Here is a 16,258-nt window from a genome sequence, read left to right as displayed (position 1 = left end):
TTAGATATTCACGCGGCTATTTACGCATGAATAGTGCGATTTATCCGTGCGTTCTGCGTCTGGTGTGAACACAGCATTACACGACACACTTATGGGAGCGACACACGCATGATTCTAAAGGGGAAAAATAATCTGCCTTTAAAGGCCACTTCAAAATAATATATAATGACCTCAATACTGAAGGCTTTTCCAACCCAGAGTCTTCAGGCTATGTCTTGGGCAGTACTGTTTGAGTTCCTGTAAGGAGTTTCATGCCTATGAGGAGTATTCCGTTTCAAGTCAGTCTACAGAAAGTCCTCTATAGGTTTAGTATCGGAGTCTCTTTGTACCAGTTGGTCCTTCATCATTTATCTGAGCTGGGCCTCATGAACCCCGAGTCCATTAGTGGTTTCTGACTGGTATCACATTACACTGATGGCAGTCAGAGAGCTGTTGTGCTGGAGATATGTCACAGTTATTCCCTCGGGACAGTGCTTGGATCACAGGCTCAGAAACGCGAGTAGGAGAGATGCTGTGCCGGATGGGATGGACACAGCAGGAGGGCTTTATCTCTTTTCAAACCTCAGCGGTGGTCAACCCAACCTGAGCTTACATAAACATCAGTATCACCCCCCACCCCCATTTCACAAACACACACACATAGCAATAGTAACATAAGCATTGGTTTTGTTATGTCATATTTGTATTGTAATATTAGGGCTGCACAATATATGGTTTCAGCATCGATATCGCAATGTGTGCGTCTGCAATAGTCACATCGCAAGATACGCAATGTTGACTCTGTGACTGAGCATTTCAAGAGAGTTAGCACATTTGAGCACAAATAATTATGATGTTTGGAGTAGGGATGCAACGATTAACCGATTTCACTATACCGCGCTTTAATTTATCATGGTTAACTAATCGTGAAGGCTTCTCTACTGCGTTTCTGCAAGGAAAAAAATGCTGCAATTTAAAGTTATGCCCACTGTGCGCTAGTTTAAAGGCCCGATATTGCACACCGAGGCGAATACCCACGCACACTGGATTAACTATCGCTGAGGCTTTTAACTAATGGCCGTTCATATATTGCGTCTTTTACGCAATTTCCAATGGAGGTTTGCGCAAGCTTTCCAGGCGCACCTAGTTAAAAGAACGCCGCAAGCTCACCACGACTCAATTGATTTCATTAATTTTTATGGTTATTTATTAATTAATTAATTTATTTTTTATTTATTCATTGTTCTGTTGTTTATTTTTCAGTGTAAAATTATTACTTATGTTTAAATGCCCAAAACTTTTTTCACTTTTTTTTAAGTCCAAAGGGAAATGGAGTGTTGTTTGTTTTTACTATTATTTTGTGCTGTATTAGTTGGTTATTGAGCAGCAATAAATCACACTTTAAAATATAAAGAGTTTTCATGTGATTTTCTAAACTAGTAGTGTTTTGAAATTAATTAATTATTATTTTATGTAATAATTTATACAGAATTGACACGATTAATGCAACAAAATTGCCACAAAATTAGATTTTTGTCTTATTTATAGTCTAAATAGCTACATCTCAAAGTGAAAACATTATTATTTTACTTGCCTTTTACTTGACACATTGGCTAATGATTTAGCTTATTTTAAAGACAAACTATTAATTTTTTCTTAAGGTGAAAACAAAACAATATTTGTAGTTAGTTTAAGAATTACTAGATATTTGGACTAGAAAAAGGAAATTTTTTTGCATTGCGATTATTCAGTTTTTGTACCTAATTACTGTTAGACTCACCAAAACAGTCAAAATCAAACACTTTTTTCATATTGTATTATATATATCGCAGAAAAATTAATTATTGCAATTTCAAAATTGTGCAGCCCTATTGTATATTGTGGTATTTGATTCCTCAGTGCTTGGTTATACAAATGCAAACACCCTTAAAGGGATAGTTAATCCATAAATAAAAAGTTACCTTCAAGTGGTTCTAAATCTTTGAGTTTCTTTATTCTGTAATTTCCAGATTTTCTTATTCATTCCGGATTAGCTTATTTTTTGTTCAGCAGAAGAAAGAAAGTTTAATTGGGGTTCGTTCTTTGTATGTGGATTACTTGGTTAGCTGGATTTGGTTTTTATTGATGATTTGACACGATCCAAGATAGTTTCGTTCTTCAAATCTCATCCAAGAGTTGTTGTTATAGTAACAATTCTGGTAGCTCAAACCTGTTCGGGAGCAGGCTAATTTCATATAAACAGGATTAGTTTGGCTCAGTTCAATCAAAGGTAACACTAAAAAAAAAAAATGTACCGAATGCTGATTTTTGGGGGTGGGGGTGTGTATAAACACACACACACACACACACACACACACACACACACACACACACACACACACACACACACACACACACACACAGACACACACACAGACACACACACAGACACACAGCACCAAGTAAGCGACACACAGCATCAAGCTCTCTCTCGTTAATACATACACAAACACACAAACATAGACCGTACCAAACAAGCGACACACAACTTATGCGGCACAGAAATAGGGGCTTCTTCTGCAAGTATCAGTGAAAGACTGTCCAGCAGACACACACGCTGTCAAATTGTGCACAGTTTCTAAGTTTCTTAGTTGGAGCGTTGTAAATACTCTCGCTCGCCTCCTTCGCTATAGTAAGCTACGGGGACATAGAGCATATGAGATAATAGACGTCAGTACATGATAACCGGTTATGATTATTACTGAACCGATAACGAATGGTCCGGGCCTGCATCGCGGTGCACCGAAGAAACAATTAATTTTGACGCCTCTATTGTAGACACCATTTACCAATTTTCTTTTTGATGCAAAATTATTTTAAATTCCTTACACCGATTAAGAAACTTGAATAGGCCTAGGCTACTATAATAAAGACAATTTACTCTAAATTTAAAATTAAATAAATTGCTAAATACTTTTGACACATAAAAGTGTAAAGCCTGCAGCCCACAACAAAGGTGGAAAGTTATTGCGTTTCATATTTAACAAACCGTTTACTACGAATTTGGTGTAATTTTGCTCACATGGATACTTGAATATTAATCAGATGATGTCATTACGCTGCTGTCAGCCAATCGTTGCATTGCTGATCATGATTTCGAGGATCGATAGATTAGTCCTCCCCAACACACGCATGGATCTCAGATCAGTTCATCCAGACATTTTAATCTGATTCGCAAACTTGTTTGAAGAACCAAATTAGCCAGAGATCAGTTCTCAAGATTAAAAGATCCAGGATCTGCAAATCATCTCAGATCATTTAGGCGAGGTACGAAGAAGGGACTCCAAGTTTGGAACAAGTAAAGGTTTTTAAGAGAACTATCCCTTTAGGTGTCCTCTGTATTGAAATTGTAAATGCTTGGTGGTTGTTGTTATTTAAACTAATTCCCACAGGCAGCATTTGTAAAGAAAACAGAAATGGACCCAAAATAGACCCTTGTGGTATGCATGTAATAGACTCTGGAGATGAAAAATAATTACTAGTAATTCTTCATTGAAAGTGATCTGTGCTACTAGTAAGAACCAACTCTGTTCAGAACTGTTCCTTGAATTGACAGACCAATTTAAATGGTTCTACCTCAGATTCTGTGGGTTGCTTAAAGGATGTAAATTCTTATTTAAATGATATTAACAGTTGGAATTATAGACGTAAAGACATAAACTAAATCAAGGAAGTACCAAAGGAATTGAACCCAGAATATCCTAGATACAGTACTTGTTTGTGGAGTCTTTTGACTTGGGCCAGTAAGTAACAAGCTACTATAGCAATGCCCTAAAATCCACAAACATTACCATACAGCAGCACTGAAATGAGTTCAGCACAGTTCGACTCATGTTTCTTTCTAGAATGCCAAAAATCTGTGCTATTTCTTTCACTGTACATTTAAAATAAGGCTTTGTGTAATGAAGTTGAAGGACAGCCCAAGAGAAAGATGTGCATTTGCTACATACAGCACATCGAGTGTGTGTTTTTTTCAAGGTTTGCTGATTAGTTTTCATCTCTCAAATTGTGTACACAACTGCAAAGTAATCATTCAGTCAAAGGCTTTTGCCCTGCAGATGTTGCTACATATTTATGTTGGATGCTTGAATTAAGTGCATTGGCCTGCAGAATGCAGCTTGTTTAACTAGATAACTACTGGGTGAGCTGTGCTTCATACATCACTGCGCTATTGATTATTGGATCTTTTTGTTCACAAAGTTTAGCTGAATAGAAAAAGTGCTTCTACTCTGCTAATTTAAAGATCTAAATGTTGTTTTGGAGGTCTCCTACAAACAGTTCTAAAATGGTTTGAATGGCCATGAAACCCCCCTGTTTCAGCAGGGTGTTTTCACACCTCTAGTTTGGAAAAAGGCAGGAAACTGGGTGTGTCTAGCTCTGTTTAGGTGGGAGTGTCGGGGGAGGGAAAAAGGGAAGGGTTGGAATAAATATGGGAGTTTTCATTTTGGCACGCACTGACATTTTAGTCAAATTAATATGTCCTAATAGTGTTTTTAGGCGTGCGGGACACATATACGACTGTCAACAGCTCAAAAAATGTGTTTTGGTGTTTTGTGACCATTTAAAGGCCAATGGGAAGGGGTAGGGGTACAAAAATAAAATTGTGATTGGGCTTTAGTGTAGTCATTTTTGTTGAAATAAAATCTAAATACAGCGACTAGTACCCTGCATTTTTTTTTCCAGTTTGTGTAATACTTTATTCTAAAATATTGGACAGAAAAGTTTTGTTTATTGTATCTCAAATAGCCATATATGACCATCGCCAACTATTCCGGCATATGTTTTACGTAGCGGATGACCTTCCAGCCACAACCCAGTATTGGGAAACACTCGTACACTACACTCTCAGAAAAAAAGGTACAAAATTGTACCTTTTAGGGTACAAATGGCCCGTCACTGGGGTGGTACCCTTAAGGGTACAAATTTGTACCTCTATTTAAAGGTACAAAATTGTACCTTCTACATTTGTACCCTTTAAGGGACAATTTTGTACCCCCACCGAAGGTACAAAAATGTACCTTTTTATATTATATAGCATTTTCAGGGTACTGACCCAGGCATTTTGATCCTTTGGTGACTGCATGCAAATAAATAAATAAAATATTTTGGTTAGCAGATGTCCATTTTTATTTATTAATGTAGAAATATTTCATAACAACTCACAACTGAATGTGTCAAGAAATAAAATTACACAGTAAATATAAAGCAGACATGTAAAACAGTAAAAAGAACAATTTAGAAAACAAATAAAAATTGTTCACTCACTGTACAGTATATAATCTACCCTTAATACAAAGACCACAAGAATACTGTTTAAGATTTATAAACACATTACACAGGCTACATCAAGTACTTCACTTTATAAAGTCCAAAGTATTTGTCTTTAGTCAGAATACTCAGTCATAATAAATAATTTGTCATCAAAATTTTCTCTGAATTTCAGAATGAAGGCAATGTTTCTCTATAAATTGCTTCAACAGTGCAGAAAACCAAATACATCAGTAGCCTCTTCCTCAACATCAGTAGATTACTCCTCATCATCCTCAAGTGGAGTTGTAATTTGTTGTAACACAATATGTGTTTATGCTTTTGATAAACATGACATGTAAAGCATTCATATCTGGAAAATGTTCTTTGATAGTCATTAGGACCACAAGTTATTTAAAAATTTGCTTTATGCATGAATGATAGCAGTGTGCTGGATTAACTTGATTGTGATTATACCAAGATCATGTAGAGAAACAAAAAACAAGGTAGATCACTTTGGTAACTGGAGTAGATCGAGGCTTGTCACCGTCCACCGTTCATTCAAAACATTCCACTGCAGAAACATCAAGGTGATCTTCTAATAAGATGGATATGTCAAAAATGCATATTCGTCCACATCATTAGCCCGGCCAATCTTAATCCCATCAACTCTGAAGACTGCCGTGACTCGTCTTGTTAACACAGTTGTCCAGTCGGTGGCCTCCTCCTGTACTTGAACTGTTGGATGTGGTGAAGATGGTTCACTGTAAATGACAAAGCAATAATTACATTAATATCAGTCACTCTATCACTGATGAAGAGAAAATTAACATGCATAGAAAGTAAAATAATTAATATTCACCGATTTAAAAAAAAAAAGTATCACAGATTAAAAGACTAATATAAATTTCATTCATTCATTCAATTTCTTTTTGGCTTAGTCCCTTTATAAATCTGGGGTCGCCACAGTGGAATGAACCACCAACTTATCCAGCATGTTTTATGCAGCAGATGCCCTTCCAGCTGCAACCCAGTATTAAGAAACATCCAGACACACTTATTCACACACACATTTATACACTACAGACAAATAAGCTTACCAAATTCAGCTATAGCGCATGTCTTTGGACTTGTGGGGAAACCAGAGCACTTGGAGGAAACCTTCACGAACACTGGAAGAATATGCAAACTCCTCACACAAATGCCAACTGATCCAGCCGAGGCTCGAACCAGCGACCTTCTTGCTGTAAGGTGACAGCACTACCCACTGCGTCATCCTAATATAAAGAATATCAAGCATTATAAAATGCATTTATCACAGCATATACTAAACAGAAAACAACATACGCACCGGAGCACAACGAAATGTTGAAGTGTCTCGCTTAACAAGGCTGGCAACATGAGAAGTGCTGCTGTAAAATCAATTCCTGGAACATAAGATGTGGCATACAAACAAATATGAAGGAATCCATACAAAGCTAGAATTTAATAATATTAATCAAGTGGAGAAAGTTTAGAAAGAGTACCTTAAAGTCAGGTCCATAGCATTCTTCAGTTGATCTCTCATCTTTCGATGAAAACCTAGAAAATAATTTTAAACACGTGGGTGTACATTTATTGTTGTTTGTAAGTAAAAACCTACAAATTTAAAATAGTATGTAAGCCATTAAACCATGGTATAGATAATGAGACAAACTTACATCTTGTAACTGAGCCATGCTTTCATATGACATGCCTTCATTGGTCTGATGCTGTTAGGCTGCATTCTGTTGTTCAATCTTGTCCTGAAATACAATTGGAAACTTCATAAACTTCAGGAAAGCAATAAGATAAAGCAATAACTATTTATTTATAGTATTTTATTTATATATAAGTATAACGTTAAACGATAGTAAAGCACCAACAATTCTGGACATGAGAGTTTGTGGACACTCCTCAACATTAATGTAACTTAGACACTGAAACGAAGATATGTACAAGCATACACACGCCACGTTTGTAACTAGCCACGTTTACATAATCAGTCGCTTTGCCGGTGACAAAATTGTGATTTTTCTTTACAAAATGGCGGTGTAACTTATATAACCGTCTAAAATTACATTTCCGCGGTCAACCGTGGCTAGAAAATGGCCTCAAAATATAAAACATTATCGATAATTACAAATTCCAGTATTAATAACAAAAGGTTTTATATCAAGGTATATGAAGACTTTAGTCGCGCGAGCTCCGGGCCACACCGCACATTACTCACGGCCCGATTCCGGTGCACGGTTACGGCAGCGTCGGCTCGCTTCTGCCGCCGCATCTGACCCGAGTAACGATACAGCAGACGGACTCGGGCAGGCGAGAATCTAGCCGCAACTGGCCCGAGTGTATTTTGCTCTCTGGGTTGCGATTATATTCCGCCGTGGCAACACTTATTAATAAAGCAGTAAGTTAACGTAACGTAACATATAAGGCGCGAATACGTAACGTAGGCGATAAAGGGAACTTTTACACCGAGAAAATTAACAGCATATAGTACTTACCTTCTATAACGTTATGTCCCTCGGTGACTTCGATATCACATTGTATTAACTTCTTTAATAAGCTGCAGACATCTTAGCAAACTCCATCATGCAGGCCAACGTAACGTTACACCAGCCAGCCCGGAGCACAAAGCGGGGGAAAGCCGAGACCAGAGAGTCAGACAAAATCAACAGAACACAGCTTCACATGTAAAAATGAGACTGAAAATATATATTTAATACATTCTTACCTGAAAAGTGTGGACTCCAAAATAGACTTTTCTTTGAAAAGCGTGCGAAGTTCTGTGTAAACAGCCAGCATACTCGACCGACCGCCTCAGTAACAAACACTACTATAACGTCTCAACAAGCCAAATTCTTAAAGAGACAGCAACATCACCACCTGTATGAAGATGCTGTCACTCTGCATGGTTCTTATTCTACATCCCAAATATACAATAGGGACTTAAACAGTAAGCAAAGACCAGTATTTACGTTTTTAATGATTAAAATTACATTTAATTATAAATTAAATTATTAACATTTTTGAGAAAAAATGTAATTTAAATACATGAAAAAAAATTAATTATTAAAATATTTAATTTAATCAATTTATTTATTTATTATATTTTTAAATTATGTATTTTAGTATTAATGTTTAGTATTAATACATTTAAATTAGTGTTATATAGTGTCTTGATCTTATCATGAGCTGAGGGTACAATTTTGTTCCTATAGGGAAACAAAATATATAATTGTACCTTTAAAGGTGCCAAATTGGTCCTTTACGGTACAATTTTGTATCCAAATGTGCTATAAAAGGTACAAAAATGTACCTTTCAAACCTAAATCTGGACATTTGTACCTTTATAGCCCATTTGGGTACAAAATTGTACCCTAAGGACCAATATGGGACCTTTAAAGGTACAATTTTATATTTTGTTCCCTCTAGGAACAAAATTGTACCCTCATTGTACCTTTTTTCTGAGAGTGTATGGCCAGTTTAGTTTATTCATTTCACTTGTAGTGCATATAGTGGAGCACATGGAGCAAACCCACGACAACACAGGAAGAGCATCACACAGAACAAACTCCACACAGAAATACCAACTGGCCCAGCCAGGACTCAAACCAACAAGCTTTCTGCTGTGAGACTACAGTGCTAGCCACCGTGCCGCCCCATATAAATAATCAAATCGACCATATTATTATATTCAACATACTGTTTTTATGTACATAAAGGTTTTTATTGTGCATTGGCTACAAAGAATTGCAATATCCCAAAGTATAGTCTAGCACAGGGGTGTCCAAACTCAGTCCTGGAAGGCCAGTGTCCTGTATATTTTAGTTCCAACCCCAATTAAACACACCTGAACCAGCTAATCAAGCTGTTTCTAGGTAGACTAAAAATTCCAGGCAAGTGTGTTGAGCAAAGTTGGAGCCAAACTATGCAGGACAATGGCCCTCCAGGATTGATTTTGGACACCCCTGATCTAGCACATCCAAATACAATTACATGCAATCTTTCCAACATGTGTAATGATTCTGCTTCAATCCATAATTGTTGGCATTTGCAATTTCCAAGGTGCTTCAGTGCTCTCCTTTTTCTTTACACAATGCAAAATGTGCACCTTTAGTGGCGGCAGCTCTTACTCAATTAAATATAACAGAAATAAAACATTTCAAGGCTCGATCCTAATCCTCAACATGGGATTCTATGTACTTTCCAAATTTCTTTCACTGGCTACCAGAGGTTTTCTTCAACCTGTGTAAATGCACAGCAGTTCTCTCCAAGTAGGTCTACAGTCTAAGACTTGACAGAACAAATCAATATCTGGCAATTAGAAATTCAAATCAATATTGGTCAATGTATTTTTAATGCTATAGGTGCCAGACCCTTTAAGTGTAATTGCCTCCCTAGAGTCCACACGTATTGTTTAGTCGCCTTCAGGGCTTGACGTTAACTTTTTTTGATCACCAGCCACTAGTGGTGTAACGATTTATCGTTGTACGATTTATTGCGATGCAAAAATGTCACAATATGCATCGTGGCGTTATGACGATTTGATTACGATATGACGTCCGTTTTCTCTTATTAGTTGAGCTGTTTGCACGTGAGCTACGTTCCACCTGCTGTCGCACGTGAGTTCAGATTGCAGCAGCAGTAATGTTAGCAGACCAAGATGAGTGGAGTTGAAATAGAGGATGGTCCATCCTCTCCAAATCAGACGTCTGGCAACATTTCGGTTGTACAGTCATTGCTTTAGACTCGTCCGCTTTTTGACACACATACTGGGTCAAACATCCTAAGTTTTAAAGTCTTCACAGTGATTTACATACTATGCACAGCGACATGAATACCTCCTAATGGTGTTGAAAGAGTCACATACTGTATTTATAGGGTACAATTCACCCTAAAATATCATTCTGTCTTCATATAATGATGTATTGGCGACCGCAAAATCACACATGACGTGAGCTGACCGTGAGCTGTTACTACAGAGGGCGGACTATGATAGACGCGCGCGCGTCTGCTTCAGTGAACAAAACCTGCAGGTTGTGATTAACAGGTAATAAAGTAGTAAACAACATTCAGTTTGTGGAACAGAGTGATCGTTCAGGAGCCGCGTGGGAAGTATGAACAGCAGTGGAAATGAAACCGAAAGCGTGCACATGATTTAAATAATCATATGACATTTTAGAGTTATGATTACGACGAGCATGAACTCTTTTGAGTACAGAGGTAAACAAAAATGCACGTCAACATGATACACTTGATAGCGCCGACATCAGCGACGCCTAAGAAATAGTAAACCTGCCTAAACTGCTGAAAAGAGCACGACTGTCCTGTGTAATGAAAAGACGGCCACACTGTCACTCATCATGCCCAACATGAAGACAGCCATCCATAAAAACCTCTCAGACAGATACACATCAGTTCAGGAATATCTTATAGAACTGCTGATTACCTGGAAATATGGATTTTTTTTTTGCACACACAAAAAACGCAAGTGACCAAGCAAAGCCTTAAGCTCTTACTGTTAAATTCAGTTGAATAGAAAGCTATTTGTTTTGCACCTTTACTTAAATTGTTCCTTAATTTTGTCTCTGTCATTTCAATAATATTTTATAATAAGCTTTTTAATTGTTTTATTTTCCAGAGACAGGCCTGCTAAATTTATTTTCTTAAAGAAGGTTCAGTTTAACAAGTTGAAACAAAAGAAATACATAAAAAATAGTTTACTTGGTGATTATTTATTTTTTTAAATAAAATTTGCATTTCAGTTTAATTTTCAATTTTTATTCCAAATATCGTGATTCATATCGAATCGTGAACATTATATCGTGATACACATTGTATCGTGAGCTGAGTGTATCGTTACACCCCTAATAAACATACTTTACTTTCTCATCAATTCTACGGACCACTTAAATGCTCTCTCATATTTTATACATCCCATCCCTGTCAAGACGCTATTGGTACATGCTATAATTGGTCATTTATACTTGTTGCTGCATCGGGTTGGTTAAAACACTGGTTGAAGCCAGAGCATTGTTTTATAGTACCACAAAGCCACCGTGTTTACACTTTTTCTGAGAATGATCCTTCTTTGAGTGTTTTTTTTTTTCCCAACAACTGCGAAAGAAGAAAATATTTTAGCATCTACTACAGTAAATATATTACGCTCTTGTGCTTAATTGCTGCCCTAGGAGACAGCAAATTTACATAATGCATCTCCTGAGCACAAATATTTTGGTGTGCTGTTTTTTGAAAGATAAAGAATATGGAGAAAGCCAGTAAAAGTGTGTTTGTCTTTGTGTTTTGACCTTGTGTTGCTCTATCTTTGCACAGTTAAAGTATTTCCTTTATTGTTCTGTCTTTGTTCTGTTTTCTTTCCACTGACTTGAGTTTTCTTCAAGGGCTTGAAGTCCTCAGACTCTTTCTGGCTGCACTTTTCAGCTCCTCAAGGGTGTTTGTTGGGAACTCTGTTTGTTGTTGTTGAGCTGTACTGTACTAGCTGTTGCAAAATTCATGTTATGACATATAACTGAACTCTGTTGTAGCTGAAAATTTGCAGCTTACAACCATGTGCTCAGATTTTTTTGTTTAGTGTTTCTCCTTCCATTTTATTAGGAGATGACCCCCTTTCAATGACACTTCAACCAACCTTGAATGTCAAGTAGTTTAAGTTTATTTTCTTTATATAGACCTTTTTCTTGGTTGCTGCATGGAGGGCGTTATAGTGACCTGCGTCTTCAGGTAGAATGCTAAGAACTTCACTATACAGAGTTCACAACTGGTAATTTGCGCTCTGAAAATGGGTTTTAATAGCGTTTTTAATGGGTTACGGAGTGTTTTTGTGACGCACAACTTGTGACGAATCAAATGTGGTTCACGCCGCGAGAAAAAAAACGTTTTCCTAGTTCACGTATCTGCCACTAGAACTACTGTGTGTGTGTGTGTGTGTGTGTGTGTGTGTGTGTGTGTGTGTGTGTGTGTGTGTGTGTGTGTGTGTGTGTGTGTGTGTGTGTGTGTGTGTGTGTGTGTGTGTGTTCGTGTGTGTGTGTGTGTGTGTGTGTGTGTGTGTGTTCGTGTGTGTGTGTGTGTGTGTGTGTTCCTGACCTGTCAGCTGTTAGCTCAGCGGCTCTTCAACACACACAAACGCAGTACTTCACTGCATTGAAGAGCACACCAGATTACTGTCATGAAACTTAACAGGTATTTAAAAGTCATGCAATTCACAAAAATGACCAATTAAAGTGCATTATTGATACTTTGCTGGCTGATTTGCTGTTGTTTATGTTTCATTTCGTGTTTAGTATTCACCACGGTTTGTGTTTTTCTGTCATTTCAAAATGTCACCTTCACTTTTCACTTTGTCACTTACTAAATCAGTGTGTTAGTGGGACAGTACAGTAGGCTATGTGTGTGTGTGTCAAACATTTTGGTGTATTATATTTGTTTGAGCTGGTTATATATTTGAAAGAAAGAGAAACGGTTGACTTTAGCGATGACGAGGCGCCATTTAAATGACAGAAGATGCCGTCTGACAACAAGGGGAAAATGCCTCACAACAGTTGTTTTCCATCCCAATAAGATCGCAATAAGATCAAGATCGATGATAAAAACTGGTAAAATAGATTAAAGCTATCCTTTCAGAGCTTTCCAAATCTGACCGTTTACACGCATGAGATGCCGACCGGAAGTTCTTAGCATTCTCCTTGCGCATACACGCAAAGCATGATGGGTAATATTGCATTCTAAGTAAAAAGGTCTATAGATCACAACGGAAATTATTGAATGTTTATTCCAGAACAGGGGTATTCTTGGTTCTTTTATTAAACAAACAAAATAGCCTTATGCTGTTCATCTGTATTTACATGACGGATGTGTTGGAATCAGTGATCACAAAAAAAACTAGGGGGTCTGTTTAATGGCCTCATGACAGTCTGTTTATGACTGATTTGTATCAAGGTATGTTGTCTTTGTAATATCAAGTTGTCATGACAAAGATAAAGTCTGGTTGTGATGTATTTGTTTATGCCTAGTTGACATAACAAACAGTGTCTATCACAAGCTGACAACACAGTGTATCTTTGCATTTATAAGGATGTAACTAAGCGATTGACAATGATAGTTGTTATAAGCATGCATCATTTTTCAATTACATTCATGACATGCGTCATGTCATGGTTGTATAGGTTACTTAATAACTAGGACGGACTGGCCATCTGGCAAATGCCAGAAGGGCTGGACCAATTTTTAAATGTGGGCCGGTCAGTTTTTTTTGTCAATATGTATTGTTTTTACGTAGAGGCAGCTTTTATCTCTTGCTAGATGTGATATTATGATGATGATAATAAAAATAATGATCATAATAATAAATGTCCGCCCCTGCTTATAAACATCCCCTTCAAGTAAAGTGGTACCAAATATTGCTTTGATCTACCCATCCTACCCGACCTTTAGCAATGGATATATCACCATAATTGCTGCAAATCTGCAAATAAACACCTTGAGTTTAATGATAAAATAGTTTTGAATTGAAAGATGATGCTTTTGTTTCTTTGGGAAAGTAACAAACCACAAAATGTCATAATTAATTGAGTGAAGTTGCGTCAACTAAAGCAGCATAGACTATTGATGCATTTTAAGATTTAGTAATCAATGAATACATATACATGGACACCAGTAATTCGATTACTTTTGATACTATTAATACTCTGATTAAGAGTCTACCTTGCAAACAGCGATTTTTGATGACCTTAATCTGACTAAAGTCATAATCGAACTAAACAGAAATTCAAGAGTTCACACTTAGATACTGTTTGACAACTTGTTAGCAAGTTAGCAGGTTCGGCATGCTGGCGTGCTGTCCCGGGAGAGAACCCTGAGCCAGGTCCATAAAGCATGTGAGGGGAGTACGAGGTCAGGTGTTCTCGAGAGCTCCCCTCGGCAAAAGAGGAAAGGAGGAGAAGGGGTGGATGGGGGGTTTCTTCGGTATACGAAGATAAGGGAGTAGATCTTAGCTAGGTTACTTATAGTGAGTTTGGATCAATCCGATTGGCTAGCCAATGAGTGTAGATGAGTGGCCAGCTGCAGTCAATCATATCACGTGCTCTTCTCGAAATTAGTTTTTGAAACTTCATTCAATTGAAGATGTGAAGTATGCATAGCCGGCCCTCCCTAAAAGCGAACAAATGGCTCGTTTCCACTGACTGGTACGGTATGGTTCAGGTCGTTATGGGTCACCTTTATCAGGTTTGCATTTCCACCACCAAGGCTACCATTTTGGTGGGCATGGTGTATGACAGAAAGTTTAAGTCGACGTCATGCTCGCTCGAATAAATGTTTACAGTAAAGCTGTACGGGTCGCTCACATATCACATGAGAAGCACTTCTCACAAAACAGATGCTTTATACTTGTTTATAAATGTTTATTACTAGCTTTTCCATGAACAGGATTCGATTATAACTGCAGACAAATGACACTATGACCGTGCGAAATAGCCTACTGTAAAGTCTGTAATTATATAAAATAAATAAACAAATGCACATATATGAACACATACAGCTTCTTAAAGTCTCCGATATATTATTAATTACAGAGGAACTACACACAGAATTTAGCACTTATTTGCGTTCAAAAACACACGCAATATAGTCCACAGTCAGCCAAACCTCTTATCTGTGTCTGTAATCTTCACCAGCACATGTAAGCTCTGTTAGAGAGTAATTCCCAGTTCATAATAGTCCAGAAAGTGGTGATAAACATGACAGTTTTTTCATGATTCAGGTTGGTAAAACAGTAAAACAGAGTTTTGTCGGGCTTCTACTTTTTACTACTTCTACTACGCAATCAAATCAAAATCAAATCATTACCGTTATATACGACTTTTCGTCACATTGTGCGACAGGATATTCCATACCCACACGGCTGTTTGACATAATTCTCTGTACCTACAGAGTCCGTAAAGGACCACAAACACACGCACCATGAAATGCGAAGATTTGTTTTTCCTTCGGCGTGCGGTACCAAATACCGTTAAAACCACCTTACTATGTACTCGCATCCAGTACCTCAATCTGTCATGGGGCCATGAATGAAATTGTCCTGAATGAAAGTGAAACTGCTGAACTGCAGGTAAAATTGACAAAATTAAAAATGAAACGCACGAAATGACATGAAACTCTGGAGGAAACCAGGATAGCGCAGTGACGCAATGACATTTATCAATCTAAGGCTATAACATGTAAAATGGGATTATGAAAGGAACGTTCAAAGAGCAACTCATGTACACCTTAATCGTATTATCGTCTTATTCAGATTAAGGCAAATAATTTGATTACTGATGTCCATGTAAATGTAGTCAGCATTGCTTAGCCTACCAAGGTGAAACGGCTTGTTTCTTGCATCTCTTCACGCGTTCTCTAGTTGTCTCTGTTGTACACATAACGGTACTACATTTAGGATTGAAATTAAATGCGCCATTAACGATGTAACTTTCTTTTCCTCCCTTAGATTGCCAACTGTGAAAACTTTGACCGAATCGATGCAAAATGGCTTCAGATAATACACACCGTAGTTACTCCATCATACCATGCTTCATATTTGTCGAGGTAAGTTTCTTTTACAAGGAAAACATGATCACCATGCTTTTTTTTCCCCCCATCGGCTATTATATTGTAAATTCCCTGGTTATTGTGCTGTCTCTTACTCTCCGTTACAGCTCTAAGATGTCCTTTCTTTCCGAAACTGCCTGGCTATTTAATTAAAATTTCTGTCAAATCCTGTTTAATCACTGGGATGTGTGTGTAGGCACTTCAAAGCGCTCGTGTCCCTCAGCGGGACGAGTTGCGCATATCTCTCAGACAGTTGTGTTTGTAGATGAACCGCTGTGCCATTTGCCTGAACCCGAGAGCAGTGGCTGCCAGATATCCAGAGCTGTGTGCTAGTGATATTGTGGAGGAGTATTTAGGACAT

At 37.6% G+C, this 16,258-nt stretch overlaps 1 protein-coding gene and 1 long non-coding RNA gene across 5 annotated transcripts in view; one reads left to right on the top strand and one right to left on the bottom strand.

Annotated features, from left to right (window-relative positions):
• Positions 1–16,258, top strand: part of plppr1 (phospholipid phosphatase related 1) — a 373,756-nt gene that overhangs the window by 293,862 nt on the left and 63,636 nt on the right. For all 4 annotated transcript variants that reach the window (XM_087269234.1, NM_001441646.1, NM_001002132.2 and 1 more), the window contains one exon: positions 15,797–15,894. In XM_087269234.1, the coding sequence (XP_087125360.1) occupies positions 15,835–15,894 (60 nt within the window). In that variant the 5' untranslated portion in view covers positions 15,797–15,834. The remainder of the gene's footprint in view (positions 1–15,796; positions 15,895–16,258) is intronic.
• Positions 5,132–8,129, bottom strand: LOC147834975 (uncharacterized). Its single transcript, XR_015500703.1, has 7 exons — positions 8,024–8,129; positions 7,794–7,874; positions 6,966–7,049; positions 6,792–6,846; positions 6,617–6,692; positions 6,366–6,542; positions 5,132–6,029 (listed from the first exon to the last, which is right to left on the bottom strand). It is a non-coding gene; the product is annotated as an uncharacterized LOC147834975 (long non-coding RNA).

The sequence above is a fragment of the Danio rerio genome, chromosome 10 (assembly GCF_052040795.2).
Source record: "Danio rerio strain M-AB ecotype USA chromosome 10, GRCz13ab, whole genome shotgun sequence".
NCBI classification, from domain to species: domain Eukaryota; kingdom Metazoa; phylum Chordata; class Actinopteri; order Cypriniformes; family Danionidae; genus Danio; species Danio rerio.
Note: the sequence above shows the minus strand (reverse complement) of the source record. Positions and strands in the feature narration are given on the sequence as shown.